This window comes from Aulostomus chinensis, chromosome 8 (assembly GCF_037954235.1).
Source record: "Aulostomus chinensis isolate RoL2024-O1b breed Wild chromosome 8, RoL_Achi_v1.0, whole genome shotgun sequence".
In the NCBI taxonomy this organism is placed as follows: domain Eukaryota; kingdom Metazoa; phylum Chordata; class Actinopteri; order Syngnathiformes; family Aulostomidae; genus Aulostomus; species Aulostomus chinensis.
Window position 1 is genome coordinate 5,396,254 of NC_141327.1, and position 16,930 is coordinate 5,413,183.

The 16,930-nt window shown below is 41.0% G+C and overlaps 1 protein-coding gene across 15 annotated transcripts in view; it reads right to left on the reverse strand.

Annotated features, from left to right (window-relative positions):
* The window catches only part of rims1b (regulating synaptic membrane exocytosis 1b), an 85,389-nt gene that overhangs the window by 25,193 nt on the left and 43,266 nt on the right, over positions 1-16,930 (reverse strand). For 11 of the 15 annotated variants that reach the window (XM_086210563.1, XM_086210553.1, XM_086210556.1 and 8 more), the window contains 11 exons: positions 15,726-16,027; positions 13,895-14,781; positions 5,987-6,027; positions 5,097-5,207; positions 4,740-4,839; positions 2,459-2,582; positions 2,292-2,348; positions 1,979-2,025; positions 1,737-1,852; positions 993-1,123; positions 735-906 (listed from right to left, as the gene is read on the reverse strand). In XM_086210563.1, coding sequence (XP_086066689.1) covers positions 735-906; positions 993-1,123; positions 1,737-1,852; positions 1,979-2,025; positions 2,292-2,348; positions 2,459-2,582; positions 4,740-4,839; positions 5,097-5,207; positions 5,987-6,027; positions 13,895-14,781; positions 15,726-16,027 — 2,088 coding nt within the window. The remainder of the gene's footprint in view (positions 1-734; positions 907-992; positions 1,124-1,736; positions 1,853-1,978; positions 2,026-2,291; positions 2,349-2,458; positions 2,583-4,739; positions 4,840-5,096; positions 5,208-5,986; positions 6,028-13,894; positions 14,782-15,725; positions 16,028-16,930) is intronic. The other 4 variants (XM_086210566.1, XM_086210557.1, XM_086210554.1 and 1 more) reach the window with 1 other exon arrangement.

The window sequence follows — 16,930 nt, forward strand, 5'->3', positions numbered from 1 at the left end:
AGCTAAGATGAGCACGTTGCTCATGACATTAGCATAAGATGGTACTTATGCAAACCTCAACCTTTTGCGTATGTATTACACGCGTACTGTATAGTGCTCAGTCCCCTGTCATTATCATGGATTTGAATCTTGAAACCAACAAAATCTGAAGTTTTACTTTCATGAGCTTTAGAATATGCCTATTTCAGAAAATGTTTTGACAAAGAAAGAATCATGGTTAGAAGATGAGTCTGATATCAAAATCTCTCTTTCCTATACTATAAGTATCCAGAATTTTGATATGACCCTCAAGGATGTATCTTAAATGTTTGTTTAGGGGAATTATCAGAAATCAAATGCACCAATGCTTGTTTCTACTACTCTATAATGCCACAGACATTGAATAGGTGCAGGTACGCTGGATATGCTATGGCAAATAATACTGTCGCTTAAAGTTGACCATAAGAAAATCATGCTGAACAGGTTTTATTCCTCCTTTTTAACGAAACAAATGTTTTTTTTTAATCCTTATTTCATGTGGCTAATTCCTGTAATCATGGAGCTATGAGGATTCAAACTTTTGACCAAGCTCTGACCTTCAAGGGGGTTTTACTCTGAAAACTCTCACAGTATGAAGGCAATGTTGTGCATTACTTCCTAAATATACCATCAAGATTGTACTATTATTGTATATGGTACTGACTCTGCGGAGGTCAAGAGGGAAAGTCCCAGTATTTGGACATGTTGTGTCTGACCTCGCCCATGAACTCGCTCTCCTCCTCCTGGACCCTGGGCTGGTCCCAGACTGTGATCTCTAGCATGCGTTCTCGAAAGTCCCGCCGGTGGACGTGGGAATATATAAAGGTCTGGTTCCACTTGGGCTCTGCACTCTTTTTCACCGTTTTAGTCCGTCGTTTGCTCTTATCACTAGGATAGAGGCACAAATACTTGTTAGAACGTTGGCTTTCTCTGTACCATTAAAGCATCTCTGCTCCAGAAGGCGTGACCAGTACCTTCTGTCAGGCAGGAAGTACATCTTAACGTATGGGTTCCGAGGTCTTCCGTCTGGTCGGGGAGGCAGGTCTATGGCTTGAAGGACGTTGACGATCAACTGATGACCTACTTTGTCATACCACAGCTTCACCTGCAACAGTGCATTAACGGCTGTTATTTACAGAGTTGCACAAAATGTAAGTCAGCATTATTGAATGTCTAGTCCCATCATTTCAGAGTCATTGGGTTTTGTTTAAAAGATCTGAGGTGTACACTAGATTAATATGTCTTAATGTTTGGCTGTACGGATCCTACACTTGTGAGTTGTTGAATGTGCTACATGTTAAATGCACGGGCTGCTAACAAGAGAAGACCACAAGCACCATCACAGACATATTCTGGAACAAAAGGGTTGCATATTCTATGTTGTTCCCTGGTACTGCTGGCATTTGAGTTACTGTGAGACTGAAACAGGCACAAAGAAATAGTTTTACTTTTGGTTTAATGATTAGAGGTGGTACATATAAGCATGTGCTTCTTCCTACTCCCTGTCAGTCACGTGTCCATGGTGTAGTTCACGTCTAGTGTAATCTTAGCTTTGTAATGCTTACAAATGAATTTACGCTTCAGATATCATAAAAGTGGTTATTATTTGGGAAGATTGCCTTGCTGAAAATTTGTGAGTCTCGTAAAGACCACCCCATCATCAGCATCCTCACAAATCACCCCCCTCAGCTCTTGGTCTTTCCCTCCCTGGTACTCACAGAAAGCTGTCCAGGCAGAACCAGAGGAAGATCTCTGAGGGTCCCGGGGCTCGTAGGGGACATCACTGATATCGAGGGGCGGTCCATTTTCTGCGACTCAAAGGAACTGGAGCCGGCTGATGGAGGGAAAGTTATTCCAGTTATTACAATCAGGGACACAACCAACTCCATGCTTACAGTCCAGCTTCCCTTCAATTTTATAGAAAAGCCAGCATGCAGTCATACCATCGAAAAATACTTACTAGATTCTAGAGGAGGGTGAGATGACTCTGGGATTCTTGGGATATCTCTGTGAAAAACAAAAGACCATGACTGAGTTTCTTTATTTTATTGTTCATACACCAAGACGCATGAAATGTAAGGACACAATCAGGACTTCAGTGAACATTCATCTTTTAAAAATGAATAGTACCGGATTCATGTCAACCAACAATTACGCAGAAGAAGAGCAAGCAGATTTAACATGGCGGGGTAGAAGGGGAGAGACGGATGTAAAGGATTTCGGGGGAAGACACGTAGGGAAGGTGTTCCACCAATTAAATCGACACTACTTACTGATATGCTCTATACACTTTTCTCAAGAAGTTTTTGGACATAATTCGGTGAATAGAGCTTTTAGATAAAGGAAGGAGACATATCAAAAGTATCTGTCAGAAAATAAAAAGCAAAACCACTCAGGAACATTCACAATAATTCAAACATATTAATGCAGTTCATCTTACCCTATAGGTCTCGAAACAACTATCTCCACTTGAGGTTCAGCCTTGGATTCAAGAATAATGTTATAAACTTCTTTTTTGGTTGCTCCTGGCAACGACTTCCCATTCCACTGCAGCACCTCGTCACCTAGAACCAAGATGACACACAGACATGGAGACGATCCAGGCACATTACTTACATAGGATAAAAGCATGCCGTAGTTCCATCAGTATACTTCTCTAACTGAAATTTGTATTTATCTTCTTTATATGCAGAAAATCATCCTTTTGAGTCCGACACATAAGGGCCTGTGTTCACCAAAGTGTTTTTTTTTCCTGCAGGCTCCACATCTTTTTCAGTGTTTTCAGTGGGAGTGTCACATTTTTACGCCATCACCAGCAGCCCGATGAGGCATTAAACGTCAATCTCCAGTGTTTGCGTTGAGCATTCTGTGTTTTTATTTCTGGTCAAAGGGAGTAACATTTTTTTTTAATTGGGTAAAAGACCTCTCTCATTCCTGTCACTTTTGTGGACACAAGCCTAAGAGTGAATATTAGAATGGTAGATTGCGATCTTTGTAAAGAGGAGCACCAAGCTATGGTTAAGTACCTTGTTATGGGCTGTACATGCGCCCCTCACACCTACAGTAGACTAGGATGGGGTAGATCTAAGGATCCAGCCTGATTTTAAGATTGTATTTCATTTAGACTGTTGAAGCTAACAAGTTAGATTAACTGTAGATGGGTGACAAATTAAAGGACAAACCAACAGGAAGTGGATTACTAACATAGTGAGCAGATGCTCCTGGGTTGTCTAGGGTCATTCAGGTTATAAGTGGGAAAATAAAATCTACAAACAGTTCAAATAATTCTGATTTCCTTTTTCTAACAAAGGTATTTCTCATGTTTTGTACCAGCCGTTAATACCACGCCCATTAGAAAGGCGCAAACAATGCACCACACTTCTGAATTCAACACTTGCTTGTCTGAAATTGTGTCAACTGTATTCAGAGCTGTTGCTAGCCTGTGAGTCACAGCCAATGATGCTCTTTCTGACGAAGCCTGTCAGTATGCAGTCGACTGATGAGCTTTCATGGCCAAGAGAAAGTCTCTCAGCAGGCCAGCTCCTTCCTAAAGTTCCCAGCAAAGAGTTTCAGCATCCAGAGGGTTGAAGGAATAATTGTCCCTCGTCCGGTAAAACACACCTTTTACAAGGAACATGCATGCATGAACAAGCAATGCTGGTCCTGGGGGGATCCATATCACGGCAGATCTCCCCATTTCTGGTATCAGACATTCATCCCACTTTCTTGATGGACGCTACATATAATGTTTTTATATTTCATTTATGCTACAAAGGAGCTCCCTCACTTTTCCAAAATATGGTGCAGGACGGAAGGTCAGTAGACAGGTGCCGATAGTTCTCACACCCATGAACTCTCAAATATGCATTCATCTTTGTAGTGACAGGTTTATGCAAGACAGAGCAACCAGACAGAGCGAGTCGCATCCCACTCACAGAGGGTGCCTCCTCATTAATTCTGCGTGACAGCAAACAACAGAATTGTGCCTAAAAGCTGCTGTGAGGTTGGATGAGCTACCAACAGGCTAAAGGACGGAAGACCTGAAACAAGGAGGCTTTTTGGAGAGGAAACTGGTGGATAGATGCATGAAAGGCAGCTTGTTGCATGCATCTAAAGGCTGAAATACTGAACACCACAAGATTAAACATGTCAGATTTCACCGTGTTACCAGACTACTATGCTTATTAGCTGTTAGAAAGCTAAATGAACTTCATTAAAATAGTGTTATTTCTACCTTCACAGTGAATGACTTTACAAGGTAGTCACTTATTCCCACAAACACAAAAACACGTGCAAGGACACACACACACACACAACTAAATATTCACACACTCACACACTAACACACATGCACACGCACACACACACACACACACACACACACAAAAGACTAGACACTGAATTTTAAATATTTTGCTAGCTTTTCAAATGGAATAGGATCTTCACAGTGTGATAAATGTGATGCTCCTGGATGCGGTTGGGGATAAAGGATATAAAGAGCAATTGTCCGCCCATGAGTTTATTCAGCAATATCAGTCAACCCTAAATGTCCCCCTTGGAGAAGACTTACGATGGCAGAGCTAAATCCTTCATTTTGAACTGTCTTGAGTGGATCGATTCCTTTGCAAAGATTGTATTGAATTATCAGCTTTTAAATGAAACCATTACCAGCCACAGAAATCAACCAGAGTATTTTGAAACAACATGCTAAAGGAGCACACCTGCTCGTAAGTGTCCCACGACATCTGCCAGGCTGCCTTTCTTGACTTTGGTGATGAAGGCCCCGAGTCTCCCCGTCTCTGTCATCTTCCCTCCTACCACCTGCACACAAAGTGGAGGCAGGAGGATGGCTTAGAAACAAGGTTGTGCACAGTTCTCTGCCGGATGCTGTGATTGCTCAACGGATACTTCATGTACCAGTGACTTCATGCGTTCCAGTACAACACAGCTTTCCTTGGAAATACTTTACAAAACATTACTATTTCCACTCTGAAACAACTCCATCCGTTCTATAACAGTCAGCAACAAATGATTTACTGGCATGCTTTGAGAGAGGTCATAAAGCCAGTGCTGCTTACTTTAAGGCCGAGGAGAGAGCCAGCTTCACGGGGAATGGCCGACCGCTTGCTAAGAGTGATGCGTCCAATCAGGTGATCCCCCTCTTTAGATGGCTGCCACGTAACAGGATGCTGCAAGGAAAAAGAGCACAGAAGTGAGACAAAGGAGAGAGGGAAGAATAATTAGAGTGAGGAGTGATATTAGCACCAATGAGGTCATGTTTTCAGTGGTGTCTGTCTGTCAGCAGGATTAGCGTCCATGTGAGTGTAAGATGGGGCAAGGAGGAACGAATTATTTTACACTTTAATGTCTCCCTCCAAATTGGTTCACCAGATCTATCTCAAATTTGGTCAGACGCACTTTAGGAGCTTGGTGATGGGTAACCATGAAGACTGTGGGTTTTTGTCAAACAGTGTTACCGCAGAAAGGCAGCCAATTTTAATATTTCAGCATAGAACGGTGAACTGTAGTAACAGGACACCACAAAGTCAGATCTTTTATAAACTTCACACGTATGAAGATTTTGTGATTTTTTTTTTTTTGATCGCAAGGATTGTGGTAAGAAATTTTGATTTCTTAAAATAGTACATTTTGGGCCAAATTCCTCTCAAATGATATCTGAAATGCTTGAAATCATTTTATTATATCACTGTTCTCATGACCATGCAAGACCAATCTTGGATAATGCGATATTTCCCATACACTATCATGATATCTATCTATCTATCTATCTATCTATCTATCTATCTATATATATATATATATATATATATATATATATATATATATATATATATATGTCAAAGGGGGCTTTTATCATGAATATCATTAATTTTATGAATTATTGCCCATCTCTCTGTAGGGATATGCAAGTTATTTGATGAGACTTGAGATTTGAGATGAAACTTACATGCCACACTGCAGGATCTAGAGGATGACAGTCCCAGTCACCTGCACACAGACATGGAGAGCACAGCAGTTACTGTCACTACTCAGGAGGAGTCAGTCTTAAGTACACTGTCTCATACAGATGGTAAAGGACAACACTGTGAATGAAAGACTTTGAGTTATAGGTCTGATTAAATACATCAGGGGGTTTTAGGTTGGGGTTTTTTTTTGGGGGGGGGGGGGGGTTGTCTTTTAAATACCAGAGGAGCAGCTGCTCATGGCCCCTAGACCTCCCCACACTACTTGACATTGTATGATATGAACTGCACTCTATTTGAATATTAAATAGAACTTTATCTTTACATGCAGGGGAGAAGATAGAATTGTTGATTATGGGTTGACTGACATTAAAGATGTAAACCCTGACTGACAATAGGAGAGAAGGAAATGTCGTAGGGGTTTGGGAGAGCGCACAACTCAAGGCTGAATCACACCAAAGTGACGCAAGGAGCCTGGCATGGATCAGAGGTAGCATGGATTGGCCATCTAGCAACCCAAGGGTGTCTGGTTCGATCCTCACTTCCCCTGGTGACCATGTCCAAGTATCCTTGAGCAAGATACCGAGGCCCTAATTGCTCCTGATGGCCCTGTGATGGAATGTCAACCCGTCCAGGGTGAACCCCGCCTCTCACCCAATGTCAGCTGGGATAGGCTCCAGCCCCCCGCAACACTTAACAGATAAGCGGCATTGAAAATGGATGGATGGATGAATAATGCAATGAGCCATCCAAATACACTTCTTTAGGTACATAACATGGCTCCTGTGGCAACAATCAAAAGATTTCTTCGAGCACTAACAGCATAATATACTGTACAAGTGAAATTCCTTCCTGAAAAATATAATGTTAAAGTACAGATTTAAGCTAAGGTAGTGGTTTCCAGACAAGCAGGAAATATCACCTCAAGAAAAGTTCAAATGATGTCAAAGAAAATGTTTTAATCTGATATTTGAAGAATATTTAAGGTAGGTATAATGGTCCTTTAAGACTCAATGTTTTAACTGAAAAATTGTTCATTAGAAATTCTTTATTGGGAATAAACCCTTGAGATGAACCATCTCATTTTCAAGGGGGTCCACAACAGAGCAAATAATAAATCACATATAAGAAAATAATACAAAAAACATACTAAACAAAAAGAAATACAAAACATGACAGTCATTACAAATTCAGACAACTCAACCAAGGACAAAGACTTAACAAAACATACAACAAAAATACAAAACAAAACACAAGGTACAAATAAGAATGATTATGTTATTGTTGGATCCAATTTACTGAAACAGATGATTTATTGAAAACATGAGCAAGTGGTGTCATAGTGAGACGACAGCGCAGTTTTAAACAGTTTAAAAGTGGAAATAGATCGAATATCTATTGGTAGGTTGTTCCAATCAGAAGGAGCTTTGAACATAAAGGATTTTTTGAAGACTGATTTAGATGCAGATGGAACAACAAAAATTTGTGAACAATATCTCAGTTGGTGTCTAGAGGTGAAATGATTCAGATATTGTTTTAAATAAAGTGGATAATCTGAGTACATGCATTTGAAAATAAACCATAACCAGTGCTGCTGTGGTCTTACTGTAGGAGATGGTAAATTAAGGGTTTCATACATGATGCAATGATGAGTAGTGTATGGACAGCCAGGAATAAATCTGCATAAACCATTGTAAATTGCATTAAGTGGAAGAAGATTGACGTTATGTGCGATCTGATAAACAATGTCAGCATAATCCATAATTGGAAGTATGAGTTGAAGAACGAGTTTTTTCCTAATTGAAAACGTGAAACATCTTCTATTACGATGCAGGACACCAGCACTGAAGTTAATCTCTCTTGAGATGTAATCAATATGACATTTAAAAGAGAGTTCAGAATCAAGCCATAGGCCAAGGTGTTTAATATGGTCAACTCTTTGTAATTGTGTACAGTCAAGACAAGAAATAGACAGTGATTGGGTTGAAGTTTTAATTGCCAAATTCTGTTTAGTCTTTGATTTGTTAATAATTAGTTTATTAGCAGAAAGCCAGAGTTTGAGATGGTTGAAATTTGACTGCAAGGAGGACTGAATATGTGAAAGTGTTGCTTGTGAAGAATATATTATATTGAAATTGTTGAACATTTGATTTATCATCTGTTTGAACTGTTTTTTTTTTCTTCTAGAGAACATTGTCCTGCTGTACCTTTATGATACTGAGAGCTGATGAGATGATGAACGAGAGAGAGGAAAGAAAAACAAAGAGGTTTTGGACCTTCCTTTTTTGTAATCAATTCTGAAGCAATTATTGAAACAAAACCGTCTCACAAAAACTGAGAGCCAAATGTAGAGCTGTAGAAGTATCAGCATAAAATCAAAATTGCCTACTCCATTTATGTCAGGTTTCCTCACGAAGCAGGACTCAAACAGAGAGCTACCAAGCAGGCATGACACAAACATCTGAAAGATTTATTGGACAAAACAAAATATAACAAGAGGAGCTTAAATCTGGCAAAAACAAGGGATGGTATGGCACCGAGAAAAGGCAGGGTGACTAGAGGATGTGACCAGAACTGGCTCTGACAACCAAACTAAAATACAAACTCAACTGCTGACACAATAGGGAACAGGTGAGAGAACAAGAGGCCAGGAAGGAGCTGATTGGGTAAGAGACATGCTGAGAACAGGGCTATGACTGACAAAGACTAACAAATGGCAGGAAACAGACAGGAAGTGCACAGCAACTGAAGACAATGTAGTTAAGCGCTTTCAAAATAAAAGAGAAACTGCCAAGACCAATCAAAACAGAACCACAACATGGAAACACAAACTACAAACACATGGAGAAATAACATGAAACAGCGCAAAACTACAAACTAACTACAAAACTAAATAGTTAATAATACAAACTTAATAGTCCATCACTAAAAGCTCAGATGGTCTAGACAGGACTGTGGCAACTAAAGCACAAACATTAAAATTGTACTTAAATAAACAGTTCCAACCTGAAAAGACTTCTCTCACAGTAATTAAAGCCGCATGATGAAATTATTTATCCGCATTCATGTTAGCAGATGGCTAACTGTAAGTAGCCATCCCAGCCGTTCATTATTCCTCTTTCAGCTGAAAAAAACGTGAAAAAATTGTTTGGGTGTCGTGCAACTCCCTACGAATGACTTTACTATCGGAATTTGATCCATTGTATTTGATCCATTTGATCACTGCACTTTGGGATGTCTTTAAGTATCACGTCATTCAATCAATTTCCATCCATCCATTTTCTACCACTTATCCTGTGTGGGGCTGGAGCCTATCCCAGCTACCTTCAGGCAAGAGGCAGGGTTCACCCTGTACAGGTCCCCAGTCCATCACAGGGCCAACACATACAGACAGACAACCATCCGGAATCCGGAACCTTCTTGCTGCGAGGTGACAGTGCTAACCACTGTACCACTGTGCCACGCATTCAATTTATTTATTTTCATTCAAGTTAGCGGAGGGCTAACTGCTATTGCTTTAATCAAACCCTGTTAGTAACTGGGGCTTTATCAAAGAAATGGAAGGAGCCATTGGAAAGTTGTTCAAATAAGGCAACATCAGGCAAAACTAAACAAAAACAAAAACTAAACATTCTGTTAAAAAGTCAAGTGGGACCCTGGCCAAGGACAGAGACACTAGTGACTGGCAGATGGTCGCCCCAGCAGAAGAAGGGAGCGGCCCTGCATCAGACAGAGCATTGGATATTAATGGCCTTTACTTTACCTCAGGAATGAAACAGCATGATGACATCAGACAGAGATTTAAAAGGGGCCTTTGAGGAGTTTTACAGTAAGTGACACAGAGCAAGGTTGATAATTCCACTGAAATTTTTGGCAAAATAATGCAGGAGGGAAATAAATCAGGTCTGAACTCCTCTGTTGTCTGCCAAATGTATCGTCACATTCAATGGGAGCCAAATGGAAATGGACCACTCAGTCACACAGGTTAGCCAGGAGCGTAGGTGATGGAGTGAAGACGTCTGAGTAGACATGGCTGGAGCACGTCTAATCTGAAAGTCTTCTGAGAAAGCTGGAGAGAATAAATGCTGACTTCACACTCCATGTTGCTGAGTAGCCCGTTTTGGTTTGGGGGGGAGGAACGAGGGAAACAGATTACAAAATCTGAGTTGCTCCTCTTACTGATGCTACATCAAGGCATCGCCTCTTTCTGGGTGTTAACATAGTATTATTCTTGACGAACACTGCAAGTGTGTGCGTCCTCGACTACTCTACCTAAATTCCTGGCATTAAATTGAACTGAACCCCACACATGACTTGGATCATACATTCCCATGACCAACAATAAATCCCTACTTGGACATTTGACATTAATTTCTTGTCAAATGGGGCAAACACAATTTTTTATCATCAACGAAACACTGCATCCTGCTTTACAGAGGCAGTCAAGAGACGAGAAAACCAAACAGAAAGTTCACATGATGAGAAATGACATGCCTGTTCTTCACACAACATGTTAGAATTTCCACAGACTGAGACGTCCACATCCCATCGAGCAGATGAGGCGACAGATGATGATCAAGAAAATTAATTTCCGAAGAATCATGGCTTACCGTGACATTGAGGTGTTAAGAGCATCTTCATTAGTGTGTCCTCAAAAGCTTACCAAATCATAAACTCGTCATCTACTTAAGGTTTAATGTGATGAGCGTCAGTGTTTGTCACAGAATTGTTTTTAAAGACTGCAGTAAAGGCAACATTTGGAACTTATTTTACTCCCTGTTGAGGCCCCTTTATGTTGAATAAAGGAGTTCAAACATAAACTCAAACAGAAAGACATTCTTTTCCAAGGAGGAGGACTTTAATCAAATATGTTACCTATGTTATCATTATCTTTCCCTTTAAAGACATTCTGGTCAATGTAAGAATATTTCCTATAGACACAATTCACACAAAAATGGCCAGAGTGCACCACAGAGAAGACTTCGCCTCCCATTTCCTCAGCTCCATTATCACCTCGTGGTTCTTCTTGACACCAAGGAAGTAACCAGTTCCTCTGAATCACACCCTGCTTCCATGTGACTTCAACCACTGAGTCAAAACTGCTGTCATTAATTGCACTGTTGTGGTGAATTAAAATGTGGAATGCAATGTTTATCTGGCAAAATAGAGCCATGATGCCAACGCTATTTTACATGTAATAAAGATGTATTAAAACATAATAAGCTGTTTAAGCATGGAAAAATACATATTGCATTACATATTATATTTGTGAACTCAACAGAGTGCTGCAGGAATGATTCATTTCTTTAGGCAAATTAACCCATAAACTGGCATCATTGTTTCTTTCCGCTGACCGAAAGCAAATGGGATTTTTGAAATTGAATTTCTGCAGAAATAATCTGTGGGAAACACAAGTTTTTGCAATTCAAAAAATTTAGTTCCGCAAGATCATCTCCACAAATGACCACCTCTTGTACATTTTTCCAAGTGAGGTTGTAATCATCAGAAGTGCAAAGCTAACGTAATGCTACGTACAAACTATGCTGAGGCCGCGTGACATTGAGGTCACTGCACCTAGCTTCTGTTCCTGGTTTGATGGAATTTGACATGCACCACAACCTCTGTAGCCTTGTTAAGCAACTGCCACTTTAAGACACATTAATGTTAAAATATCACATGAATATACAGTATCTTAAACTTGTATTAGGGTTATCTAACGGCTGAACTGAACGACAGTGAACGTGATGTTCAACAGTGCTAAGTCACCTCATAGCTTTATGACTCATTCCTGCAACATTCTCTTAGGAGTCCACAAGAAGTACAACAGTATAGAAGCTCACATGGCTTTGCGTATGTGTGCTACGTTTGTCAAAGTCTTTCAGAACCAACTCCCGTACATCATTTCACAACGCCAGATTTAATATCTGAATGCAGTGCAATACATTCTCTTCTACTAAAGAAATCCAACCTTCACGAGTAGAGGTTTTCTTGACCATTACAGGTCGGCAATTGGTTTGGGCTCCAGCATTCCAAAGGGCTTCATAAACTTTATGTTAATCATCTAATTTCTTGAAGTCCACCTGCTAAAATAACATCAGAGGGCCTACATTGACCTATTTCATAGAGATGCTACTGCTCAAATATGGAAATTATTCATGGTATAAACAGACACAAGATAGTTAAGTGAAATGAAGTTGAGCTAACCAATTGGTGTGAAAAAAGGAGTAAGAATAAGGAAAGGAAAATGTTTATAGCAAAGCTGCTACCGGTAACAACCCTTTTCACTGTGCTGGTGGCTACTGACAATAACAACATAATCATTGCTAGCTAGCTTGCAGCTAGCACTGTGAGTGTTAGCGTTGGTAATACCCAGAGTGCAGTCAACCCAGGTTGTTGTTGCTGCCATTCCATCAAGACAGAGAAAGCCAAAGTTAACATTTTCGACTGTATTTTATGTCTGTCATTTTTATGTCTACACAATTGTCTTGTGTGCTGTTACTACTAGATGGTCAAAACAAGGTGAATGATTACAACCAATGACAGATCTTTTATGTGAGTGGACACTAAGTACAATCTTAGCATACAGAGATCATTTTGTTTACAGTTGATGGGTGTATTTGTTGTTGTTGTTTTTTTAACAGATGCCGAGAGAATAAATTACAAGTAGGATGTTCTCAGATAAATAAGGATTTGATAAAGGGGGACAAAAACAACAGACACGAAGGGGCCCATTCCTGCATTCCCTCTATGTCCTCAAATTACTAATCACTGTTCATGAAAGTAAAAATCCTGTTTCAAGACCCAGTAGCTAAAGAGTGTTTAAAACGGCTAATAATCTCAATCCACACCATCTACACATCACCAGTCCATGAGTTCTGGTAATCTGGATTAGAGTATGAGAAACAGGCCCCTTCTGTGACTGCTGAGATGGAGCACGGCTAAATCTACATTGTGCCTCCTCTAGAACTCAGAGCCCCCTGCATGGCTTACTGTAGCACAGCTGAGAGTCACTTGTAACAGCTGTGCGCTTCGAAATACATAGTTAGTGAGAAGTCAGAAGTGCAGCATGCAACCATGCAACCAGGCTTGATTTCTGCTAGTGCAGCTGGCTGTTTGCGAAGCATTGCGTAGCAGGAGAGCCACTGACCTAATTCCATAAATCTGCTGGCCTAAATCACAGGGACTCTCCAAATAAATGAGAGCTGTCCTGAGAGCAGCAGGGTATAGCCACTGCACAGAGGTATAGATGACAGGGCGCTCTGATCTGTGTGGGTGCTTCGCCCTTTCACCTGTAATACAGTTTTGCAGTTGAGAATGTGTAATTTTATGAGCTAAAATACATCTGGTTCTTCAATTTACTTGTTAAAAGCTATTTTAGATGCCAGGATGTGGAAGATGCAGAATGAACATAAAAAGTTCTACTTTACTATTTCATTATGGTGTTCTCATTTCACTTGGCTGTGTTAGAATGATCAGGATCTTTCTGTCTTACGGTATCAGCTGCAGATTGGGTTACAATTAGCTATCAGACCTATTATTGTTGTGACTCTAATCCCTCCCACACTGCACTGGGCATACAGTAGGTGACACAGGCATAATCGTGATGAGAATGCAACAAATGCAGCGATCCCTTGTGATTCAGTGAAACAGAATGAGGGTCACGTGGAGATTAAGGATGAGCGTGTGAAGTGGCTGAGAGCTGATGCAGCTCATTCCCAAGTTTTGGCGAGTACGAAGTTGAAATGTACCTTTGCCAAATAAAAGTGAGTATGCTTCAGGAATGATGTCTAATGGAAGGAAACGGGTGAATGTAAATATCACAAGATATGTATGAAAATCCAGATAGATTCTACTTTGTAAGCCACTGGAGTGAACACATCTGTCTGACTGACCTTTCTCGCTGACGCTTTCCATGTCCACGTCCTCACAGCTGGTGTACTCAGGCGTGGAGCCGCCCTCCTCCTCTGAGCTGCTGATGGACATCTGCCTCTTGTTGACTCCGCGCTTACTCTTGTATGACCGTGGAGGGGGCGGCCGCAAAGACTCCGACTGGTCCGAGCTCTGGGAGTCCTTCCTCAGCAGGTTGTCCCCACCTTTGTCCCTCGGTGTCTGTGTCATACCTGTGTCTAGCCGGCCCTTGTTAGGGCCCCCGGGCTGGGGCCCTGATCTCGCATTGCTTACAGTAGGTGGAGGCCCCCCTCCAAACCCCACGGTCCTATCCACAGAGTAAGCTCGATAGTTCTCTATGAAGGCCTTGCGGTCTCCCTCCCCTCCCCCACCCCTTCTTGCCAGACGGTTTTCAGGCGCCACATTGCCTACCCCACCTCCCCCCCCTCCTCCTTCACCTGGCCCTAGTCCCACCTCATTGATAGCCAGATCACTGTGTCGTCGTTCATGACGGACCTTGGACACCTTAGCGTGCATGCGCATTTCCTGTTCCTCCTTCTGTGGTTTCACTGGGTACCGAGCCAGGTTGGGGTCACTCCGGTAACGGTTCTGGAACTCTTCTTCACGGCGCTGGCGTTCCCTCTGTTCTTCGTCCTCTGGCCGCCTCCGATGTGTTTCTGAACGACCCAAATTCTCCTCGCCATCATCATAGTCCTGAGAATGGATCTTCTCCAACCTCCGACCATCTCCAGCCTGTCTCTCCCCTCGGTCCCCAGGGCCTACGCGCTCATCCAGGGATGACTGAGATGGCAACTTTCCAGCCGACCTCCGCCCACTGCCCCGCCCCATGCCTCCTTTGCCATTTTGTTCATGAAGGGAAACTGGCCTTTTCCTGGAGAAGAGGGAGATTCATTACACCGTTGCACCATAAAGTCACAGACATTTAAGCTCAGGTCCATCCATCTTCTTCCAAGGTTATGTTTTGAGTATTTGAAAGGTAAAATACACTCTTTGAAGTATCATTTTCATGTAAATGCTCATTTTGAATTATTTTGTATCCAACTGTAAAATGTTCAAATGTTTTGATTATAGAAAAATCAGATGATTATTTTATTGATTTTGTACGGATAAAACTTGAGCTTGATTCTGAAACAAGTGAGGAATGCTATAAGTGAAGATTTTTGATTATTTTTGACCAATTGAAAATGACCAGTTGTCCTCACTTTATTGAAACAAACTATCAGTTATTTAGCATGTTTTGTGAGCAGCTCTTGTGTGAAAAAGCAGTAACTTGTAATAGAAGCTTCCATATAAATGTAGTGAATTAGTAAAATGCCTATTTCTCTCAACAAAAAAAAAACGTCCATCACTCTTTGGGGTTGAACTCATGAAAACTTCTCTTTCCTCCCATTATTTACTCTTTATTTTTTCCTTTATTATATTATATAATTTTTGCATTGTGCTGTACATAGTGCCTTAGGATTTGCACAATAGAAAATATTTGGGGGTGTTTCTTGTTTAACATTTGACTTTTCTATTGACAGATGAATAATTACTGTATGGGCACCAACATGAGGCAGTGCTGAATTCGTATCTGACTTGCTCATCACATGAAAACAGAACAGATCAAAGACCTCTCAAGACTAAAACCTGTGACCTAGCTTCTGGCTGAGCTAGAACACACAGATCTATTCTTTTTTTACACAAGGGATTAAAACACAGCGAAGGCTTTAGTCAATATAACATACAGAAATGGGTCTGAAGCTCTCCTCCCTCCGGTTCTGGATTTCCTGTCATGTGAATGGAAAAAGATGGCATATGATAGCGGCCTCTTACTTTTCTCTTGGTGGCTCACTTTGGGAGCGGGAGCCGGGCATGTTGTCAGTGCCCTTGGCAGCAGTGACCCCAGCAGGCAGCTGTGTCCCGTATGGCAGCGCTGCGTTGCTGTTGGTGCTGGAGGGCGGGGCTTGGGACTTGGAGCGGAGCAGCTTCCTGTCCCGTTGGGCCTCACCTCCCGTGGCTGGGTCGTTCAAGGGGGTGCCCAGGCTTCCAGGCCGTACTCCTGACCCCGAAAACCATTCTCCTGATTTAGTGAGGATCTCTTGTTGCTTACGACACAGGTTGCATACCCACATTACCTGCAGGAGTTGAAAGGACAAAAGGTTTTAGTTTGCTGGTTCATTAACATTAAAGAACATGAATGGATGGAACACCAACAGCAGTGGCTTGGCATGCCTGTTACACATGAATCTGCAGTACCGTCTCCATTTACATAGCAAATATTAATTAATTGATCAAGGAGGGGAATTTTGTGTTTGCAGTTGTCACCAGTTAAACATCTTTTGTAGCATCATTCAGCTCATATAAGTACCAGGTGAGGACTAATGTTGTGGATTTTACTGTAATCCATATTACAAAGTACTTATTAAGACTTATCCTTTATGGTCTGTGATGTAACACATAGATTTCTACTACAAAGGTAAAAATTGTACAATTAAATTTTAAATTAAGTTCTTACTGCAACGATAATGCAGTAAGAAATTTACTGCAGCCATCTTGATAGTTTTACCAGTTATATACTTCGAGTTAACTTCTAGTCAAATACCAGGCCACGCTTCAAGTTTGTAAATGTACTTTAAATGTTAAGGTATAGGAGTAATAAACTTTGAGTGCATGACTAGTTTACATCTGCAGGTTTGCTTTGCATTAAAACTACACTGCAACTTGGTATAATAGTTATATTGCTCGAGTAGTTTCGTAGTAAAATGCTTCAATTCTACAGCAAATCTTAGTAATTCAAAGTCAACTTTCAAGTTAAAAAATATGTTTTTTCCCTAACATCTCGATACATGAAGTCATCATTGCAAAATAATGTAATGGATATAAAATAATATTTGTTCCGACTGATCCGCAAAGAGCTTCACTTTCACATTCAGTAAGGCTGAATTTACACATTACAGCACGATACATGCATGACTGATGCTTGATTATTCCATTCACTAGAGATACAATTTCAAATCAGTTTTAGACTGTAATAGATT